This window comes from Hemiscyllium ocellatum, chromosome 4 (assembly GCF_020745735.1).
Source record: "Hemiscyllium ocellatum isolate sHemOce1 chromosome 4, sHemOce1.pat.X.cur, whole genome shotgun sequence".
Lineage (NCBI taxonomy): Eukaryota > Metazoa > Chordata > Chondrichthyes > Orectolobiformes > Hemiscylliidae > Hemiscyllium > Hemiscyllium ocellatum.
In genome coordinates this window covers 34,269,883-34,292,656 of record NC_083404.1, presented here as the reverse complement: position 1 = coordinate 34,292,656, position 22,774 = coordinate 34,269,883, and the positions used below count along the sequence as shown (strand labels likewise).

Sequence of the window (22,774 nt, the reverse complement as noted above, 5' to 3'; positions counted from 1 at the left end):
AACAAAAAACTATATATTTATTCTGAGAAACATTCCATGACAAGTAACAAAATAGATTATCAATTGCTAATATAATTGGTAAGAAAGACCAAACTCTTACTAAATTCAAATACGTGCACATTTATTCACAATCTAGGGTAGACACAATAGTTTTAAGGTTATATCATGGGTGGAATATATAGGCAAAAATGAACAGATTCTAAGAATCCAGGCAACAAGAATGGTATGGGATAGCCTTCTTTTAGGTCTCTTGGTTTCTGGTGACGGAATCAAGCTGTTGGCTGCAGTGATCCTGATTTTAGCCACTAATTAGTTGGATTTAGGTATTTTGCTTGCCTCAGATCTTTTTTGTGCTCATTGCTGTCTTCTTTCTAACCCAAAGGCACATGGTGTCTGCCAGACTCAGAAACGTATCCAATCCAGCTTCTGCAAAGGTTACATGCTTTTCATAATCCATGAGCAAACAATATAGTAGCACTTTTGTTTCACATTGAAAAACAAAACTAGTTTATTCTTTACAATACATCAGCTAGAACTTTCCAACTTATATTTCAAATACAACAAACTTTGTTTTAATTAGCATCTTATGAACTTGCATTCTCAATAAAACCCGCAAAAATGATATACTTGAAATACTTGAACTTTACTATTTAATCGCAATTTCCAAGTGGTCATTGAAGGAGAGAGTGAGAAGGCTCTCTGATTGTAAATTTTGTTTCAGGCAAAGTTGCACTACTATTTAAGTGATTTATGCTGTAAATAGAGTACAACAATGATATCCCACCTGCATTATTTAGTTTTTACATTAATGGTGGTCCTTGATCAACTGGAATATTTGATCAACCAGCAGACTCCTGGTCCGATAGGTGAGAGTTAATAAAAAGTTTGCTGCTAAATATATGCTGTATTTAATACTGTGCCCATATCTTTGTGGATAATCTCCAGGAATTAAATTCCACAACTTTGTTCTTTGTTTTTCGTCATGTTTCTCAAGTACCTCCTGCCTTTCCCTACGTGCACCTTACAAATATAACAAATACTGACATTTCTCTCCTTTTCTTCTCCTCCAAGAATTCCAATTCAGCATTTCTCTATGTTCTCTTCCAAACTGACTGGTGTACACAAACCACACTATAACCAATTGTGATGATACTATGGTATTCAGAAGTGTATTTTGTCTGTCTGTGTTGAAGAGATTTTGAGTCATCGTTGACAAGCTGTCTCCTCCAAGTTAGTAAACAGCTCGTAAGGCCTTGCATTTTTATTAAAAGGTTGAAACAATAGAAGCAGCATGAATGGGTGCAGTCAGGCTCCCATGGAACCAGGTCATATTTTAGTTTACAGTCATTGCTGGGGTCTTGAAGCTGAATGTGGATGTTGCTATTCCTCTCTCTCTTACAGTTAAAAGCTGGAGTTCTCTCTGCTGCCAGAATTGCATGTGAGAATCTATTTGACTGAATTTAACTTGGTCAAGGGTGTGTTTATGGGATGTTACTATATTGGAACAGATACTGTTTGGTAGTTAAATAAGATTATTCTGTTAAATTTTCCAATAGAGTAAAGTTAAACCAATTCTTGTATTTACTATAGGGTAAGATAAAGTGTCCTTTGCTTAAAACCAAGTAGTATAATCAATCGAATTAGGTCTGGAACACAGCGTCTTATACTTACCTTTAAGAAAGATAAATGTTAGTGTCTAGGCTATCTCCTTGATATATATGAGGGAGGTTTGGTCTAGTCCATAATGCAGTGGACATAACCCTCACAATGCACATTCGCGTGCAAAGATGTTGATTGGAGGACTTAGAGTAATTTTTCCACAATCTAAAACTTGTGTCCAGTTTGTGGACACAAAGTTTACTGTGATCAATGGAACATTTTTTTCAAACAAAATTTCCTCGAAATCACATGACTGGTTATAAACTGCTTCTTTTGTTTGAGACACTCCTGACACTGTTTTTAACAGTGACTGACTTGGAAAGACTTTTTTTCTGATGAATTTGGCAAGAAATTGCTAAGAACAAATCAAGTACTCCAAGACTATCTTGCTGTTCAAATACATCAAAGCTAATGTGCTACCATGAATCTGCAACCTTCAAGACAATGAAAATCAATTTTGAGTGACTTTAGCTTCAAACTGACCTGGCCACAACAAGTCTTTGTTCGCAAGTTCATGATTTCCACTGTACCTTTTGGTAGGAGATATTTCCTGACAATTATTTTCTTTGATGCTTATTCCTGGGTGGTAAGCATATCTGGTAAAACCTGTTGCTCAACCCCAGTGCTGTTGAGGAGGAGGAGCCAAGTTGCCTTCTTCAACTGCTGCATTCCACATAAACTAAGTAAAACCAGTATTCAAGAAAGAGTATTCTAGGATTTGGGCCCAGCAACAAAGGAACAGCATTACAGTTATAGTTCAGAATGGCATACAAAACCTGCGTGTGGTGGTATTCAATGCATCCGCTGCCCTTGTTTTTGAGCGAGGCAGATCTTATAGGCATTAAATGACAACAGATATGTTAATGTATTGCAAGTTATTTATTTTTAAAACCTTCAACAGACTGGATGAGTATGACAAAAACAAATACCTAATTTAAATGTACTATATTCCACTTTGAGGTCAGTTGACTCAAGTTTAAACATACATGAAGAACTGATGTAATACTATGACTATTAACATGAAGAGAAAACCTTTGCTTTTAATATTGTAAAACACACATTTAGGTATTAGTTACAGCAGCCAATTACAGGGAGCAATACCTGGTGAGGACTTTAGAGCAAAGCCTACTTTGAATGTCTAAGGGTTTCATTATTTGTTGAATGCTTGCATGTTTAGATCATGGACTGAAGGATTTCTGTCAGACAGAACGTAATTTGAATTATGAGACAACACCAGCAAATTATTTATATATTTCTAAGTCAGGTTCTGTTTCCCAAGCTGGTATGAGCTTTTCTCATCTTTTAATGAAACCCCTAGATATATTCAGGGTTAAGTGGTAAATGGCTTTGAAAATAAATGTAAGCAGCAAGCGACACAATCTTCTCTTGTGAAACACTTCTCCTCCCCTGCCAATGGCATTGTTGGAGGGGCGGGAGGACTCACCACATTGATATTCTGCACTTTAGGCCGTTTGGTGCTTTCCAGAGCAAAGATAGTATACTCAGAGAGAAAAGCAGGCTCTGCTATCATCTCGGCCAATAGCTGTTTCATTCCCAAGCAGAAAAGGAAACAAAAAAATTACTTAGAGGAAATGATTCATGTCACTGGTCACAGGTAGACTGTTAAAACGAGATTCTTCACATAGGAAGATTCAGACTTAATGTGGCTTCACAGTACATCTATTTGAAAATGCATCCTTGGGAGGAAAGCAATGCTACTGCAAATCAAATTCTTTCATATTTGAAGCAATTCACCATAGTCTTTATTAATTATGGAGCAGTTTCCTCAACAAATCTCAAATTTATCTTAGAGAAACATAAATTGTTGCAAATACTCAGCAGGTCTAGCAGCACCTACAGAGAGGAATCAGAGTTAACGTTTCGGATCCAGAGACCCTTCATGAAGAAGGGCGACTGGACTTGAAACGCTAACTCTGGTTTCTCGCCACTGATATTACCAGACCTGCTCAGTTTTTACAGCAATTTCTACTTTGGCTTCTAATTTCCAACATCCGCAGTTCTTCCAGGTTTTCAAATGTGCCTTAATTTGTTGCTAATTTCAGAACATGTTTTTTCCATCAGCTAAATAAACCTTCAATATCGAAGATTCATTTCCAACAAGAAGTGTGTCTAACAAAGTTATACCTTGTTTATAGGGGAGCTTTGTTTAAAGAAAAGACAGACTACTTGCAGCTAAAATCAAAAATTGCAGGCCACATTAGCATCTAATATGACTAGGCTACTTGACAAATTCATGTTCAATATGTCAAAAAGGCAAAACCTAATTGTTCCATAATTTAACAAAAGATTCAAATGGAATCAACACTTGATTTTCATCATTTATTCTTTCATGGGATATGGGCACTACTGGCTAGGTAAGTATTTATTGCCCATAGTCAATTGTCTTGAGATTGTGACAGTGGTAGCCTTCTTCTAACACTGCAATCCATGTGTTGTAGATACACACACAAATTGCTCAAACATGAGCCACCAACACAAATTTTAGGCCAATCATTACACAGCATTCCATACAGCATGGTAAGATGCCAGAAGCATGGACAAAGGGGGGAGTAAACCACAGTAAATTCTAAAAGCTTTGACAAGCACATTATAGGGTATGGAAATATAGATTTGAAGTAATACAACAAAAAACAAATATTACCCCTTTAATCTAGAATTGTAAAATGTGCATTAGGCTTTAACGTTCTAGATTCACAAGTCCAGATTGTAACAAAAGATAACATACATAACTTGGAGCAAAGGGGAGGACTGGAAGAATACAATTATTCAGAAAAAACTCCAAATCAAGCATACAATTCAACATGAATTACTTAATGAGCCACAAAGACCAGGAAGATTCCAGATTCAATTCTTGACCTCTGCTATCTTAACTTCTGTAAGGTGCCAACAATTGTATTTCTTTTTAGTTTCAGGCCCGATAGAAAAGAAAGAAAATAGTTTGGATTCCCATTCTTCAATGGCATCCGTAGATTTCATTGCATTTCTATTTCACCAAATATGCAATCAGACTTAGCAGTAATACTCTTTCTTATTTTGAAGACTACAATAGTCACTGTTCTATCATAACCACATCAGAACAATAGATGGTGAATAAGTACACCATTGTACAGAACTGTTGAGGTTGTCTGGGTCATTTATAGAGCACCAAAGATGTATTTTGACAGTGTAAAATTCAGAAAATATTTGTCTGGACAGACAGCCTTACTTAATTGAGCATAAAATTGTTATTTAGAAAAAAAAATCATTGAAGACTTTGTTGTGAACTTCACGACTTAACAGAAATTATTTAAATTATCCTAGTAGAAATGACACAGAAAATTGAATAAAACATTCAAACACATGACCAGAAATTTCTCAGTTAAGTGGTCTTTCTGATATTCAAATTAAAATTCAACTTAGTCTGCACAGTCAATATATTGATATTGTGTACACAATCAGATACTCAGTTGATTACACTTAAATCAAAAAACATTGAAATATTGACATAATTTAATGTAACTCACCAATTTTGTTCTCCTACCCTTTTCTTTTGCACCTAATTGTCTTTATCCCTTGACAACTTATACTTCTTTCTCCTCTTCAGACTAATCAATTAATGTCTGAATTGATTCTGCATTGTTGATCAAATTTTCTCATCTTCATTCAAACTCATTTATATCTTGCTTGCCTATTTATCCTAAGTTTCTTTCCATTGAAACATTTCACCCTGTGACAATAACTAACTCAGAATTACTGAAAGCAAAACATTTTAAACTTAAATGAGGTAAAGGCTCAGTCAGTCAAGTCTTGAGTAAAAGAAGAGTTTTGACATTTAGAATCGTTATATAAGTTCCCATTATATACCACAAGTAACAGTGAATAAATGTTTTATCACTCATAGTTCCTACAATCTAAACATATAGAACAAAACTTTAAAAATAAACTATTTGGACACAAAGTGGAAGTTTAAATTTCAAAAGTGTATTTACAATGAAGATAAAGATGGGACCTCTTTTGAAGTTTCATGAAACTAAACATTTGTTTTGTACAATTCAATATGAGCATAAGATGACACAACTCAATTCAAGTGTCTAACAAATTTGCAGAGTTTGTCACGTTCCAACAAATTCACTGAATTGAAAGGTAGCAGTGAATTCTCTCTCGCAAAAATAATTCTCGGCAAAAATTTAAAAAGTTCGACAAAACAAAAATACCCCATCATAACAAGTGTTTAAGATGCATGTGTGTATACAATACTTCATCATTATGGAAATTAATCTAAATTAAGCTGCATCCACTAATTATTTTGGTCGAACACTATCACCTTAAATAGAATATCAGCTTGTCAATACTAGAGTTTTAATGCAAGCTTGCATCATTTCAACAGAAAGTGTCCTTAGTCAGATTTCATGACCTAGAAACATAGAAAACATGAAAAATAGTCCAGTTGGTCCTTCAACCCTGCTCCACCATTTCATATGATCAAGCATGATCTGCTATCTCAATATGTATTCCACTTTCTCCCCATTACCCTTTCATGCCTTTACAATTTAAATAAAATCTATTTCTTGAATATATTCGGCAGAAAATTCCACAAGTTCTTTTATGTGAAGAAATCTTTCCTCATAGAACAGTACAGCACAGTGCAGGCCCTTCAGTCCTTGATGTTGTGCCGACTTTTTATCCTACTCCAAGACCAAACTAACCTACATGCTCTATTGTATTATCATCCATGTTCCTATCCAAGAGCCACTTAAATGTTCCTAATGTCTCTGACTCTACTACCACCATTGGCAGTGCTTCCATGCATCCACCACTCTGTATTACACATTTACCTCTGACATCTCCCCTAACCCTTCCTCCAATCACCTGAAAATGCTGCCCCCTCGTGATAGCCATTTCCACCCTGGGAAAAAGTCTCAGGCTATCCACTCTTATCTAAGACTCTCATCATCTTGTACACCTCTATCAAGTCACCTCTCCCATTCTTTTTTGCTCCAATGAGAAAACCCCGAGCTCCCTCAACTTTCCTTCATAAGACATGCCCTGCAGTCCAGGCAGCATCCGGAAAAATCTCCTCTGCATCCTCTCTAAAGCTTCTACGTCCTTCCTACAATGAGGTGACCAGAACTGAACATAATATTCCAAATGTGCTCTAACCAGGGCTCTCCAGAGCTGCAGCATGACCTCGTGACTCTAAAACTCAATCCCCCTGCTAATGAAAGCCAACACACGATATACCTTCTTAACAACATTACCAACTTGGATGAAAACTTTGAGGAATCTATGGACATGGACCCCAAGATTCTTCTGTTTCTCCACAGTGCCAAGAATCTTGCCTTTAACCCTGCATTCTACCTTCAAATTTGACCATCCGAAGTGAATCACTTCACACTTTTCCAGGTTGAATGCCATCTGCCATTTATCAGCCCAACTCTGCATCCTGTCAATGTCCCATTGCAACCTTCAACAGCCCTCCACACTATCCACCACTTCACCAACCTTTGTGTCAACAGCAAACTTACTCACGCACCCTTCCAGTCCCTCATCCAAGTCGTTTATAAAAATCACAAAGAACAGAGTTCCCAGAACCGAGCCCTGCAGAATACCATTGGTCACCAAGCTCCAGGTTGAATACTTTCATCAACCACCACCCTCTGTCTTCTATGGGCCAGCCAATTCTGTAAGTAGACAGCCAGGTTTCCCAATATCCCCAAGCCTCCTTACTTTCTTAAGGTTAATTTCTGAATCTATTAGTTAAACAAGTTATTTACTGCGACACACAGGACAGTAATATAATCTCAAGCATGTGAATAAAGATACCTTCCTGACGTTGGAATGCCCTGCACCCGTGCCAACCCTCCTTCCCGCCTTCCTGCTAACTAGTTGGATTTTAGGGTCGACATGAAATTGAGCTCACCAGTGGAACAACACGATTTTGAAGTGAAGGTTGCTGTTCTCGTTTGCTGTCACTGGTGCTCTTTTGAGGACTTGGTACACTGTCGATCTTCAGTCTGGGCTGTGCCAGCTGATGCACTAAGACATGTTTGGATCTGTTGGGTCAATTTTCCTTATTGCTGGTGGTTCTTGCAAATGGGTCTTAATCTTAGAAAGTGCACGAGGTCAGGGGTGTTGATCAGGTTGATGCTGGTGGTCTCAGGTGTCTTTGGTTGTTGAGCCTGTAGTTCATGGGCGGTCGATGGACGTTAGGGATGGCTGTGAGGATTGTTCTTGGTGCAGTGGTTCTTGTCCTGATGGTGATTGTGGGGGTGTGGTGCTGGAAAAACACAGATCAGATCAGAATGGAACTTCATTCCTGGTGAAAGACTTTTGCCGAAACGTGGATTCTCCTGCTCCTCAGATGCTGCCTGACCTGTTGTGTTTTCCAGCACCACACTCTCAACTCTGAACTCCCACATCTGCAATCCTCACTTTCTTCTGATAGTTGTGGGGGATTCTTCACTTTTCTATTTCAACCCCTTCTGAGACTGTGACCCCTGGTTCTAGGATTTCCATCCAGGGAAAGCATCTTCCCTGCATGGGGACCTTTCAAGCTCTGTTAGAATTTTACACGTTTCAATCAGATATACTTAGCAGTCATTGATAATTGTAATACAACTAATGTTTAGTTAATATTGTACAATAATTAGCAACTATCTAGTTCCTCAAACCAGTCACCAAACAGTCTCATACTATACATTTTTCGCAAACTTATTGCAGAACAAATAAGCCAGTTTAAATCAGATGATTCACAAAGACATAACCAAATCTTTAAGTTTTGCAAAAAAGGTAAAAGACAAAAAATACATAAAATGTGCAAAACCACAGATCAATGAACAGGTATTTAACCAACGTATTTTATTTGTAACATAATCATTGCCTCAAAATGCATAATCAATAACATCAGCAAACATATTAATTCAAGCAGTAGATTGATACATATTCTGAAGAATGACAAAATAAGGCAAAAATGCCAAATGATCACATCGCAATTCTAAAGATCTCCTCCTGACCTGAAGCTGGGTGCATGGATTTGAGATTTCTTCCCACAGGCAATAGTATCAGTTCATTTGATCCTAAACCTGATAAAGTGAACTTCTGAAAACATATGCAATGGCTTCCTTTCTCTTCTCTGACTGCCTTGCTATACGTACATATAATTCAGAAGCATGCTTCTAAGGAATTGTTATAGAGGACTCTCCTGTCAGAGGCATAGACAGGAGATTCTGTGGCAGTGAGCATAAATTTAGGATAGTTTATGTTTCTCGGGTGCTAAGATTAAGGACATCTTTTTTTTCTCTAAACGTTTCGAGCATATTTTTAAAGATGAGATTTAGAAACCAGAAATTCATGTGCTTATTGGTAGGGATGACAGTTTCAGGGAAAAGATTAAAGCAGCACAGAGTGAATTTAAGAGGTTAGGTAGAAGATTACAAAAAAACCTTATTAAGTACAAATTTCTGGTTTACTCCCAGTGCCAAACTTCAAAGAAAAAAGGGACAAAACGTTAATGGAAATACATCAATGGATGAAGAGCTGGTGCATTGTTCAGGTCTTTGGAAAATTTGAAGTCTTTTAGGATAGAAAAGACCTATTCAAAAACAAACTGGAAAGTGACCAATATCTTCGCAGGGAGATTTGCTCACTCTCTTAAAGGAGACTTTACACTGATAGAGACGGGGAGTAGAGGAATTCTTAGTAGTGTAAACAGAAGGAATGATGGGGAAGGTTCTGACTGTGAGGAGAGCATGTCAATTAGAAAAGAAAAACAAGAGAGTCACAGTATGTAGTAACTCTGAAGAACTAAAGTGCATTTATTTCAATGGTATTGTTTTTGATTAAAGAATACATTATTGCTGTAACTAGGGAAAATATTTTCGAATGATCAATCAGTGAAACCATATCGGTAGAAGTTACATATAAGAAAGCAAAGATCACTTTGATTGGATTGTATTATTACCCCCAATAATAAGTGAGAAATTGAGAAAAAAAAATATAAGGAGATCGCAAATATATGTGAGCATAATAAGGTTGCAATAATGAAGGATTTTAATTTTCCAAACATTGACTGGGGTTACCATAGCGTTCAAGGTTTGGATGGTGAAGAATTCATCAAATGTGTTCAAGAAAATTTTCTTTATCAATATGTAGGTGCTCCTACAAGAGAAGGAGCAAAGCTAGACCTTCTTTTGACCAATAGACAGGGCAGGTGATTGAAAGAAAAGTGAGGGAACACTTTGGGTCTCGCGATTATAATTCTATGAGTTTCAAATTGGCTATGGAAAAGGATAAGCCTTCCATAAAAGTTAAAATTTTTGAATTGATATGAGGCAAGTTTTAATGATATGAGGTAAGAACTTTCAAAAATTGATTGGAGTAGACTGTTCACAGATAAAAGGACATCTGACAAGTGGGAGTCATTCAAGAATGCAATGACTAGAGTCAGAGGCATTTTGTGGCTCTCAGTGTGAAGGATAAGGCTGGTAAGATTAAGGAGCAATGGATGAATAAAGACATTGAGGTTCTAGTCAAGAAAAAACAGATTCTTATTCTAGACCTGGACAGCTTGGTTCAATTGAATCTCTTAATCAATACAGATTGTATAGGGGCATTCGGAAGAAAGAAATTGGGAAAGAGGGCATGAGAGATAGCATTGGCAGATAAGGTTAAGGATAGTCCAAGAAAATTCTACAAATACATTAACAGCAAGAGGTTAATGAGAGAGAGGGCAGCACCTCTTAAAAATCAAGAAGGTTGTCTTTGTGTTGAAGTCCAGGAGAGAGGAGAGATACTAAATAAATATTTCGCATCGGTTTTTACTGTGGAGAAAGAAATGAAGTCAAGAGGAAGTAAAGAAATAAATTTTGATATTTTACAAAGAGTTCACATTACTGAGAGAAAATTCACAAGGTCTGAAAGAATAAAGGTGGATAAATCTCCAGAACTTGATCTAAGCATCCCAGAACATTGTGGAAAGTAAGGGAGGAAATTCCGAGATACCTTGAGAAATATTTGTATCATCTATAACTATGGGTGAGGTACCCTAATGACTGGAAAGTGGCTGAAGGTGTACCTTTGTTTAGGAAAAGTTGTAAAAGGAAAGGGGGCGGGGGGGAAACTATAGACCTGTGAGTCTGACTTTAGTTGTGGATAAAATGTTGGAGGTTCAAAACTTTATTAGGGATAGTCAGCATGGTTCTGTGTGAAGCAAATTGTTGAGTTTTGTGAGTAAGATAGCAAAAAGATTGATGATGGCAGAGCTGTAGATGTTGTTTATTTGGATTACAGTAAAGCCTTAGATATGGTTCTACATGGTAGAATAATTAGTAAAGTTAGGTCACATGGATTCAGAGTGACCTTGCAACTGGATACATAACTGCCTTAATGGCAAGAGACAGAGGGTAATGGTAGAGGGCTGCTTTTCACACTCGAGGCCTGTGACCAGTTGTGTTTCGAAGTGATTAGTTACAGGTCCTCTTTTATTTGTCATTATATTAATGATTTGGATAAGAACATTGAAGGCATGACGAGTGAGTTTGCAGACAACACCAAAATTGGTGACACAATCAACATTGATAGTTTTCCAAGATTACATGGATCAATGGGCTGAAAAATCGCAGGTGGAGTTCAATCTGGATAAATGTGAGGTATTGCATTTTGGTACAACAAACAAAGGTAGGGCTTATATAATTAATGGCAAGACTTGAGTAGTGCTTTAGAACAGAGGCACCTAGGGGTGCAGGTACATCAATCTTTGAAGTTTGTGTCACATATAGACAGGATGGTTAAAAAGACACTTGGCATGCTTGCCTTCATTGCTCAGACCTTTGATTTTAGGAGTTGGGAAGCCATATTGAGGTTGTACAGAACATTGGTGAAGCGTCTTCTAGAAAATGGTGTCCAGTTTTGGTTGCCCAATTATAGAAAGGATATTATCAAGATGGAGACAGTTCGGAATAGATTTACCAGGATGTTGCCGGGCATGGAAGGTTTGAGGTCTGAAGAAAAGCTGGAAAGACTGGGACTTTTTTTTATTAGAGGGTAGGAGGTTGAGAGGCAGCCAGAAAGAAATTCATAAAATGATTCCAAAGTTTGTGAAAAGATTTGTAACTCGGGTGCTCGTTGTTGTGGTTCTGTTCGCCGAGCTGGGAATTTGTGTTGCAGACATTTCCTCCCCTGTCTAGGTGACATCCTCAGTGCTTGGGAGCCTCCTGTGAAGTACTTCTGTGATCTTTCCTCCGACATTTGTCGTGGTTTGAATCTGCTGCTTCCAGTTGTCAGTTCCAGCTGTCCGTTGCAATGGCCGGTATATTGGGTCCAGGTCGATGTGCTTATTGATTGAATCTGTGGATGAGTGCCATGCCTCTAGGAATTCCCTGGCTATTCTCTGTTTGGCTTGTCCTATAAGAGTAGCGTTGTCCCAGTTGAATTCATGTTGCTTGTCATCTGCGTGTGTAGCTACTAAGGATAACTGGTTGTGTCGTTTTGTGGCTAGTTGGTGTTCATGGATGCGGATTGTTAGCTGTCTTCCTGTTTGTCCTATGTAGTGTTTTGTGCAGTCCTTGCATGGGATTTTTTTTTGGCTTCCAAGCACTGAGGATGTCACCTAGACAGGGGACGCAACATCTGCAACACAAATTCCCAGCTCGGCGAACAGAATCACTTCATAAAATAATAAGGAGGCATAGATAGAGTTAATAGAACCACGTCATAAAATAATGAGAGGCGTAGATAGAGCAGGGAGGTGGGACTCGTTTAGTTTAGGATTATGTTTGGAATGAACTGGTTGGACCGAAGCATTTCATTCTGTGCTCTATTACTCCAGTTGTGTCAGAAACAGTTTGGTATCATGCAATATAAACACTTGGCAGTTGAAGGGTCCAGATTCCAATAATTTTTGTCTGGAAATATTCAAATTAAGATGAAATCAGCCACAAAATCTCTTTTCCTGGAATCCCAATTCAAGTACCAAACAATGTGAAAAGTTACAGGTACACCAATGTCAAATCTCTAATATGAACAGGATTTAGTTTTCACTCAATGTATTGACATCTAAGGCATCTTTGTAAAATTATCAGCAAAATGTTATAATGCTATTCTGACCAAGGGTAGTTAATTTAACTTGCTTCATTATTCCTTTCTCCTCAGTATATTCAGCGCCAACCTTCCGCAAAAATCAGAAGTGAGGCATTTAATAATTTCAACTTCAGACTAATTTTAAAAGGTGGATGCACCAAAGATTATCTTTTCAAATGAATAATTCTGAATATTTAGTGACAGAAGGCGAATTACTCCAAACAGGCTTTCTTAAACAATTCGTGGCACACACAGGAGTTGAAGCAGAAAATTCATGAAATTAGGACAAAAATTTCGCAAGAATTAAATTAGAATAAGCCTTCAAAATGTAGTGAGCTCCTTGGGCAAGGAACTCATTAACAAGGAAATATTTAGAGCTCAAGAGGGCACAAACACTCTACCTCACTTTATTATAAAGATTCTAAAACGTGAATTAAATAAAGAGGTAATTACATCTTGCATACAGGGATCAGACGTGCAACAACATGGACTCTCACATTTCTGAAATAAATGAAAAATCTTAAATCTGACTCAAAATATTTAGTAACTGCCAAAAATGAAGCCAACACATCTATGATGCAGTCTTCAATTAGACTTAATTGAAAACTTATCAGATTGGTTTGCACATTTTGGTAGCTGTTGGCTATTTTAATGCAACAACTTCCTGAAAATGAAGCAGAAAACACAATGAAAGATCAGTGACCCGAAATGTTCACTGTTTTTCTCTCTACAGTTGCGACATGACCTCTTGCATATTTCCAGTATTTTTGTTCTTAAAACTTGGTGTTAACATTTAAACTGATGGACTGTTCTCAACAACATTCTTACAAATTGAGTACTCTTCCACTTTCCACTACATAATCAATGTTCTAATATTGCAAAAAAAAGAAGAAAATTGTGGAACAAAACAAATAGTTAAGTATCTGAATTAAAAAGGGTTTACATAAAAATCATGGCTATGGTGTTTCCAGAGAAGGGAAAAGTAGTGATCCAGCATATCAAAATTAGTTTCCCCCCATCCTGGAATATTTCAACAACTAATCAGGTAAATGAAAAATGTTCTTTATTTCACACTTGGTCCCTCATATTTACACTTAAATTTACCTCTCTGTCACCTAAAGTGCCTTCATTGTGTTGACCTGACAAGGAAGAGGTGTGGCTTCTATTTCCTGTTGAAGGTGGAGTTGACTTTGGAGAAGCCTATGGGGAAAGAAAAGAGACTGTTTTCAAAATCTAAAAAAAACTTTTAAAATGTCACACACCAAACCATGGAATTTTTATTTCTGTTGTCCAATTGTCTTTGTATTTTTTTTAAACAATGTCAAGATTTATTCATTGACCAAGTGTAAGAACTACATTGAAAGATGAATCATATCAAAAACGTTATTATAAATTTTCACACAAAGTTACTTACCTCAAATGTCTTCACCAATTCCAGGCTAATATGTATCTTTTGTTTGTTGTTGGTATATTCCTATTTCATGAACCTTTCCTAACATAACCTACAAGATTTACTTGCTACAACATGCCATCCACATCTTAATGGCAATTGTTATCCATCACACAATATCCAAAATCAAAATACAACGGTTGAAAATCAGAAATAAATAGGTTCAGTCATAATCTTAGTGAATGGCAGAGCAGACTTGAAGGGCTCAATGTTTTATATCTCCTCTTAATTTATATGCACAGACATTTACAAAAGCACATGTGGAGAAAGAAATTTTGAGCAAACATGAACTCTGGCCCTGATCTTCTGATTACAACAGCAACAAACATAATTATGTATAGCACTGCTGTATATTTGGACCTTCTGATGACCTGATTCCTGCATATGCACAGTAATTGTCTAGTAGGCTTTACCTTCCAATGGGCAAAATTGTGCAGCCAAGTCTGTGTGGTTTGAAAAACTGATTACAGTTTTTTTGATATATATTATATGGATATAGTTTGGTATATATTGATATGGATTTCCAAAAGACATTTAATAAGCTACTGCAGAAAAGGCTAACAGGCCAAATATGTGTTCAAGGAGATAGGAATTATATATTGACAGAAACAAAGGACTGGTTAATGGACATAAAGGGTGAAGTAGGGCTTTTTATATTAGCAGGATGGAACTAATGGAATGTTGTATTCGGGCCTCAGCTACTTACAGTCTATATTAATGACTTAGACAAAGAGCAATGGAGCTAAATTTGCTGACAATACAAAGCTACAAGGACACAGGTACACACAGACACCCACACACACCCTTATAGACACACACACTCCCACGCTCACACATGCACCCCCTCGCAGACTTAAGACACTCTGCACCCACTACACACACACACACACTTTCTCACACTCACAACCCCCACCCCAGATAGACAGACAGACAAAGACCCACGTGCACACATATATTTTGCGTGTTGCAGAGTTACATTGCAATTTGCTCAATAACTGCATACACTCATGGACAGCTCTGAGCTCAAAGACTGCAGGAATTTGTGTAAAACACTTGCCTCACATATTAGATTAGAATCAATCTAAACATCAGGTCACAGACAGAGAACACAGGGGGCTAACACTTTCAACATATTGTCTAGCTATCAATATTGTTAGCAGCTAACCCGAGAATGCAACTTTAAAAAGGGTTTTGTGATTTACACATGAAAGAAGTGAAACTATCACTGTATTCTAACAGATGAAAGGCTTAACAGACAATCAATTTTTCAATGTATAATTTCAGTTACATCACACTGCAAATTTTTGATATAAATTCTGAGTTACGATCGAGCCCTCCACTACCACCTGATGAAGGAGCGTCGCTCCGAAAGCTAGTGTGCTTCCAATTCAACCTGTTGGACTATAACCTGGTGTTGTGTGATTTTTAACTTGATATTTGTAATGGGCATTGTCACTGTTATTGAGAAACAGATTTATTCAGCAAAATAATTTCCTTCGAGCATATTATATGCAGCAAAATCAAATCTCATGGTAGAACACTATTGAAAGACTGAACTCAACACCTTTAAAATAATGTACCAATTTTGCCCCAACTTTTCCCGTCTCACTTGGTTCATCATGCACTGGCACAGGGTTGATGGCAGACGACAAGAATATTACACTGTGGTCATTTTTCACTAGTGGGCTTAGACTGCATATGCCATTAGGTTATTTGCTGTAATAAGGATACACCTAAAAATATTCAAATCCTTTGGGTATTAATAGGATGAAGGTATATGATGCATCTCCACCTGCAGGCAAGATGAGAAGTCGGTGCCATAAATAAGATAATTACAAACAACAGCATAAGGGAATTTGAGAGAAACTTGTTAACTAAGTTGCTCAGTTTCAGTCGCAAACAATCCAGTCTATAATAGTCGAGTGATGATTCCCAGTGGTTCTAATGAAATGTAGATGGGGTGTCATTCAACTCAGTAAATAATTAGAAAATAGAAGTCACACCACCAAGAGCAGGTGACAGGAAAAGCACAAATGCATGAAAGACAAAGCTGATTAAAGTTGAGGGAGAGAAGAATTGAAGAATATCTTGATGGAATTAGAAGCAATAGCATGTAGAGGAGTTTTATGGAGGTCATAATATTGACCTGGACCTGTTGCGTCAAATCTGCAATTCCTCATGACAAACTACATTGGACACGTTACGTAGAATTACACAGAATGTGTCCACAATGTACAATGACACCAACAAGTATATGACTATGCATTGATAACTCTCAACTTAAAACATGTGAATTTAGTGAATCAAAGAGCATCACACTGCAAAAGCTTCTATATTTAACCGAAATGTTCATTTTTCTACTTTCTTATTGGCTTGAAGGGTCACAGACTAGCCATTAGCAGCTGACCTTTTGCCTTGTGTTGTCAGAGAAAATTGTTTTGGGGTGATACCCACATATAACCTCAGAACTACTCTTGATAGAGTTTGGGAAACAGTACTAGAATATTACACCTATTGTTCTGAACTGAGTCTAGCCAACTCATTGAACAAGGTCATTGCAACTTTTGATTTACTTGCTCTGACAGTTGACCACAAAACCTGGCAGTTCCTGTTGACTGCACAGGAGTAATGAAATCCAAATAAGCAGTGAGCTTACAATTGGTTTTTCTTTTTCCCTCTCAAACTCAAATGATCTTTGAATAAGATCGTGCATATGATTCTGTCTTTTAAGATGGATCCTCAAATTTTTAACAAATTTTAAAATCAAGTGCCAACAACAATAAATCAAAAGCAATTCACATGACAAAAATCCAAACATAACACTGAAAGTACCATCATATTGTGGACAGCTTCTTGTCTGCCTGGTTTCATACAGTCACAGAGATGTACAGCATGGAAACAGATCCTTCGGTCCAAACCGCCCATGCCGACCAGATATCCTAACCCAATCTAGTCCCACCTACCAGCACCTGGCCCATATCCCTCCAAACCCTTTGTATTCATATACCCATCCAAATGCCTCTTAAATGTTGCAATTGGACCAGCCTCCTGGCAGCTCATTCCATTACATGTACCACCCTCTGCATGAAAAGTTGCCCCTTATATCTTTCCTCTCTCACTCTAAATCTATGCCCTCTAGTCTGGACTCCCTGATCCCAAGGAAAAGACTTTGTCTATTTATCCTATCCATGCCCCTCATCGATGTTTACAAAATTATAAGGTCACCCCTCAGCCTCCGATGCTCCAGAGAAAACAGCCCCAGTCTGTTCAGCCTCTCCCTGTAGCTCAGATCCTCCAACCCTGACAACCTTGGAAATCTTTTCTGAACCCTTTCAAGTTTCACAACATCTTTCTGATAGAAAGGAGACCAGAATTGCACGCAATATCCCAACAGTGGCCTAACCAATGTTCTGTACAGTCACAACATGACCTCCCAACTCCTACACTCAATACTCTGACCAATAAAGGAAAGCATACCAAACGCCTTCTTCACTATCCTATCGACCTGTGATTCCACTTTCAAGGAGCTATGAACCTGCACTCCAAGGTTTCTTTGTTCAGCAACACTCCCTAGGACCTTACCATTAAGTGTCTAAGTCCTGTTAAGATTTGCTTTCCCAAAATGCAACACCTCGCATTTATCTGAATTGAACTCCATCTGCCACTTCTCAGCCCATTGGGCCATCTGGTCCAGGTCCTGTTGTAATCTGAGGTAACCCTCTTCACTGTCCACTACACCTCCAATTTTGGTGTAATGTGCAAACTTACTAACTGTACCTCTTATGCTCGCATCCGAATCATTTATGTAAATGACAAAAAGTAGAGGGCCCAGCACCAATCCTTGTGGCACTCCACTAGTCACAGGCCTCCAGTCTGAAAAACAACCCTTCGCCACCACCCCCTCTCTTCTACCTTTGAGCCAGTTCTGTATACAAGTGGCTAGTTCTCCCTGTATTCCATGAGATCTAACCTTGCTAACCAGTCTCCCATGGGGAACCTTGTTGAACCTTGAAGAAAATTATCGAAACATAAAGTTTATATGAACTTCACAATTTACCAGAATAATGTCTTCCTTGCAAGTTGCTAGCAGTATTTGGTTTGGATATCTTTGTCCAAACAATTATCCATGCGTGGGAAAGAGCAACCTTGGATCTAACTGAATATAGGTTTTGTACAAGAGTCATATTGAGAATTGAAGACTGAGTATACTTTGTCAAATTGCTAATAGCTCAGTAAATATCTCAAATTTGGATTCTAACCTCTAAGAATTCCACAATTCTAGTGGCCAAAGCAGCCAATTATTTCTCAGTTGTATGAACAGTGTGTTACAGGTTTTGGAATGACCTTTAGCTCTCATATTTTATGTTATTGTTAATATTGATTGGTTTCTGCACTCGGCTCAATTACTCTTAGGAAGTTCTCTTTTCCTCAATCCGTTTAGCTGAAGCTTCAGGCTTATTTGATTGAGACTCTCAACAAGTTGAGCGCCAAGTTTATACACATTTTACAGATGTATATTTTAAATTCACAATTAAATTGAGCCAAGAATTGTGGATAAATCTTAACAATGGAGAATCCTTCAATGCCAAGAAGAGTGGGCAAATAAGTATAAAAATTAGAGTGCAAACAAATAAAACCGCTGTCATTGATTTAATCTAAATGTAGACCATTGTCGAAATGAAACAATTTAGTTGCACATCTTACAAAATGTATTTACTGATATGACAGATAACCAGTTGAGCGAGTTTGCTAAATATTTACTTTGTCATGCATCTAACCGAGAGATCCACTTTCCTTTATTAGTTTCCATTTCTAACTGAAGCAATACTGGTGCTAAATCTTCCTGGAATTTATGAGGTTCCAGGTTTTTAGTAAAGCTGGTTGTAATAAGTCAGTTATTTCAATTATCTTTCTAATTTAGTTATTTTCAGACATCATACTCAAGAGGATAAAATTCAGAATATATAATTACACTGTGTGTAATAAGTTTAACTTTTGGTGAAGGTGGCAACAGCTTCACTTTAATTAGCCTGTTTCTGACACATGTCCAACTTGTTTCTGAATAGGTTCAAAGTATTACATCAACAGCCATATGTATAGAGATAGCAATATCAAATCAGCACTTTAAATTTAAAAATTTCAAGTTAAACTTGACACTAATGCAGCATTACTAACACCTGCACAGCCAAATGGTGGTTTGTTAGGCACAGGCTGTAATCAGAGCTGAAAACGTGTTGCTGGTTAAAGCGCAGCAAGTCAGGCAGCATCCAAGGAACAGGAAATTCGACATTTCGGGCACAAGCTCTTCATCAGCAATGAGAAAAGTGTGTCCAGCAGGCTAAGATAAAAGGTAGGGAGGAGGGACTTGGGGGAGGGGCGATGGAGATGTGAGAGGTGGAAGGAGGTCAAGGTGAGGGTGATGGGCTGGAGTGGGGTGGGGGCGGAGAGGTCAGGGAAAAAATTACAGGTTAGGAGGGCGGTGCTGACTTCGAGGGAATCGACTGAGACAAGGTGGGGGGAGGGGAAATGAGGAAACTGGAGAAATCTGAGTTCATCCCTTGTGGTTGGTGGGTTCCCAGGCGGAAGATGAGGCGCTCTTCCTCCAACCGTCGTGTTGTTATGTTCTGGCGATGGAGGAGTCCAAGGACCTGCATGTGCTTGGTGGAGTGGGAGGGAGAGTTAAAGTGTTGAGCCACGGGGTGGTTGGGTTGGTTGGTCCAGGCGTCCCAGAGGTGTTCCCTGAAGCGTTCCGCAAGTAGGCGACCCGTCTCCCCAATATAGAGGAGGCCACATCGGGTGCAGCGGATGCAATAGATGATGTGTATGGAGGTGCAGGTGAATTTGTGGCGGATATGGAAGGATCCCTTGGGGCCTTGGAGAGAGGTAGGGGAGGAGGTGTGTGTCCTGCTGGACACACTTTCCTCATTCCTGATGAAGGGCTTGTGCCCGAAACGTCGAATTTCCTGTTCCTTGGATGCTGTCTGACCTGCTGCGCTTTAACCAGCAACACATTTTCAGCTCTGATCTCCAGCATCTGCAGACCTCACTTTTTACAGGCTGTAATCAACCACTAAGTGAAGTACATTAGCATTTTCTAACTTTATATTCATAGGCAAAGAATCCAAATAGCAGTTTATCTTACAAAAAAGCTTGAATAGCCAATGAAGTTCAATTCGCTACGAAATTACAAATTAGTTTTCTTGCTTTGTTAGGTAATCGCCCAATTCTATTGAAATTGTCAATAAGGTGCCATGAACTCCACTATTATTAATAAAGCAATATGTTGACTAATGAGAGAAACGCTAAGATATATTAAAAGTGTCCCATTCCTCTTGGTGATGATAGAATTAATAGCATAACACTCAAGATCCCCACTGATCAAATAGAAACAGCAGAACATATTCACGAAGCCTCATGCCCTTTTCAATAACTTGAATTATATTCTGACCTCAGTCTGTACTCTGCTGCTCTATCCCAATACTTTAATTCACTGCGTGTCTCAAAGCTAATCATCTCAAGTTGTGAATTCATTTAACTATTGAGTACCCCTGGTCACTGGGAGAACTAACAAATCAAAACCAGCTGCAGAACAGTTTAGACTAAGTCAAAGAGGTTGCTTGTGATGCTTGAATTAGAGACCCAGGTTCCAGTTCTACATAGGGGTGTGCTATAACATGTGAATAAATTGATTAGAAAATATCATTATTTGGATGGTTAGAAGTATAAGCTAGTCCTTAAAAAAACTTGTGGGTTTTGTGGTGCAACATTAGTGTCCCTTCCTCTGGGACAGTCAATCTGTGTTCAAGTCGCACCTTCTCCAGATGTACATCATAACATATCTGAAGGGGTTGATTTAGAAAATAATAATATTGTGATTCAAATTCAAGTAAATCCTTTTCACTACTGGGCTCCCAGGATTGAAAATCAATAAAGGAATAGTGACAGTTTTCCAGACATATCTCGTGTGAAAATAGCAATATCACCAATGAAGTCATCTCACAGCACACAACTAAGTTGGGTTACCATGATGAAGGTTTTCTTCCAAATACTTTCCTAAAAGCAATTACTGTAACAGTTTAAAAGCAAATTACTGCGGATGCTGGAATCTGAAACCAAAAGAGAAAATGCTGGAAAATCTCAGCAGGTCTGGCAGCATCTGTAAGGAGAGAAAAGAGCTGACGTTTCGAATCTAACTGACCCTTTGTCAAATAATAGTTTAACCTGACAGAGCCACTGTGAAGTTAGAAATCACTAAGCTTCAAAAATCCCATACACAATCATGTACAGTACAGAAACAGGGCTTCTGAAAACTTGGTATGACTCATTCCCATTCTGTCGGGGGTCCCATCCAACCAAGAGGTGCCAGAGGTCAAAGGTGAAGCGTGGGGGCTCTGTCTACAAGGTCTCTAGGAAAGGAGGGTCAACTGATGGGAAAACTCTGAGCTTGGTACCCAGCTCCTGCTCCCTGGGACACCGGCTCCTTCCCCACTCCCCCCTCACGTTCAGGGTGGGGTCGGGAATGGAGTCCGGATCATCCACCTTCCCGAACGCCGCTCCCCGGCCAGGCCGGGCCGGGCCGGGCCGGGCCGGTCCAGGCCAGGCCGACACTGCCCTCCGCCCTCCCTCACCTGAGCTAGGCTGCTCCTGACGGGGAACTGCTCCTCGTTAAGCTTCTGCTTGAGTTTCTTAAACATCGTGCCGGCCGCCGGGGGTAGCCCGAGAGCCAGGGGCAGAAATTGCGTGGGTCACCCGCCGCTGCCACGCTTCCTCCCAGGCCCCGGCTCCCGGACTCCAAGGCCTCACTCTCCGAATGACCGCACAGCGCATGTGCTGGCGACGTGGCCCCGGCAGCGCAAAGCGCATGTCACCCCCATCAAAGACCAGCTGGGGACGCTGTCGACACCCAGGAGCCTGTGGAGGAGAGAGACCAGCAGGAGGCACTGTTTGCATCCAGAGCTTTGCAAGGTGAGGCACGAGCAGGACGCTGATTGCTCGGAGGTCTTTGTCGATGGGAAGATCCAGCAGGGGCACTGACGACACCCAAGTCTCTTTAGAGAAGGAGGTCCAATAAGGGTCGCCGTTTGCACCGAAATAATGTTTGCACGACAGGAATAAAAGTGCAACAGGGAGATTTTCTGCATCCAGAGCTCTGGGGAGGTGAGGTTTCAGGAGGCACTGTGTGAACCCAGGATTCCAAGAAGTGGAGGGTTTAGCAAGCATAGAGCTGTCAGCCACAGGCAGGTACGCTGTTTATACCAGGGATTGTGCAGGAGTGAGGCTGAGCATGGCTGTTGTCTGCACTCAAAACAGTTTGGAGGAGAAAGTCCAGCATGGGCACTGTCAGCACCCGTGAGTCTTTAGAGGGAAGGAACCAGCAGGGACACTATCTGCACCCAGGACTTTGTAGAGGAGATGGTCCAATAGTGGCACTGTCTGCACATAAGTTAAAGGGGAGGTGGAGAACCAGCAAGAGTCTGCTTGCACCTAAGTCTCTGGGGAGGCCTTGAGTTGAATTCCCAACTCCCCGGGACATTCCTGATGAAGGGCTTATGCTCGAAACGTCAATATCCTGCTCCTCAGATGCTGCAT

At 39.2% G+C, this 22,774-nt stretch overlaps 1 protein-coding gene across 4 annotated transcripts in view; it reads right to left on the bottom strand.

The window, feature by feature from the left end:
• Window positions 1-21,996, bottom strand: part of golga4 (golgin A4) — a 175,147-nt gene extending 153,151 nt beyond the window's left edge. For all 4 annotated transcript variants that reach the window (XM_060822914.1, XM_060822915.1, XM_060822916.1 and 1 more), the window contains exons 1-2: window positions 21,814-21,996; window positions 13,840-13,935 (exon numbers count right to left, since the gene is read on the bottom strand). In XM_060822914.1, the coding sequence (XP_060678897.1) occupies window positions 13,840-13,935; window positions 21,814-21,879 (162 nt within the window). In that variant the 5' untranslated portion in view covers window positions 21,880-21,996. The remainder of the gene's footprint in view (window positions 1-13,839; window positions 13,936-21,813) is intronic.
• Between the last annotated feature and the right edge of the window lie 778 nt (window positions 21,997-22,774).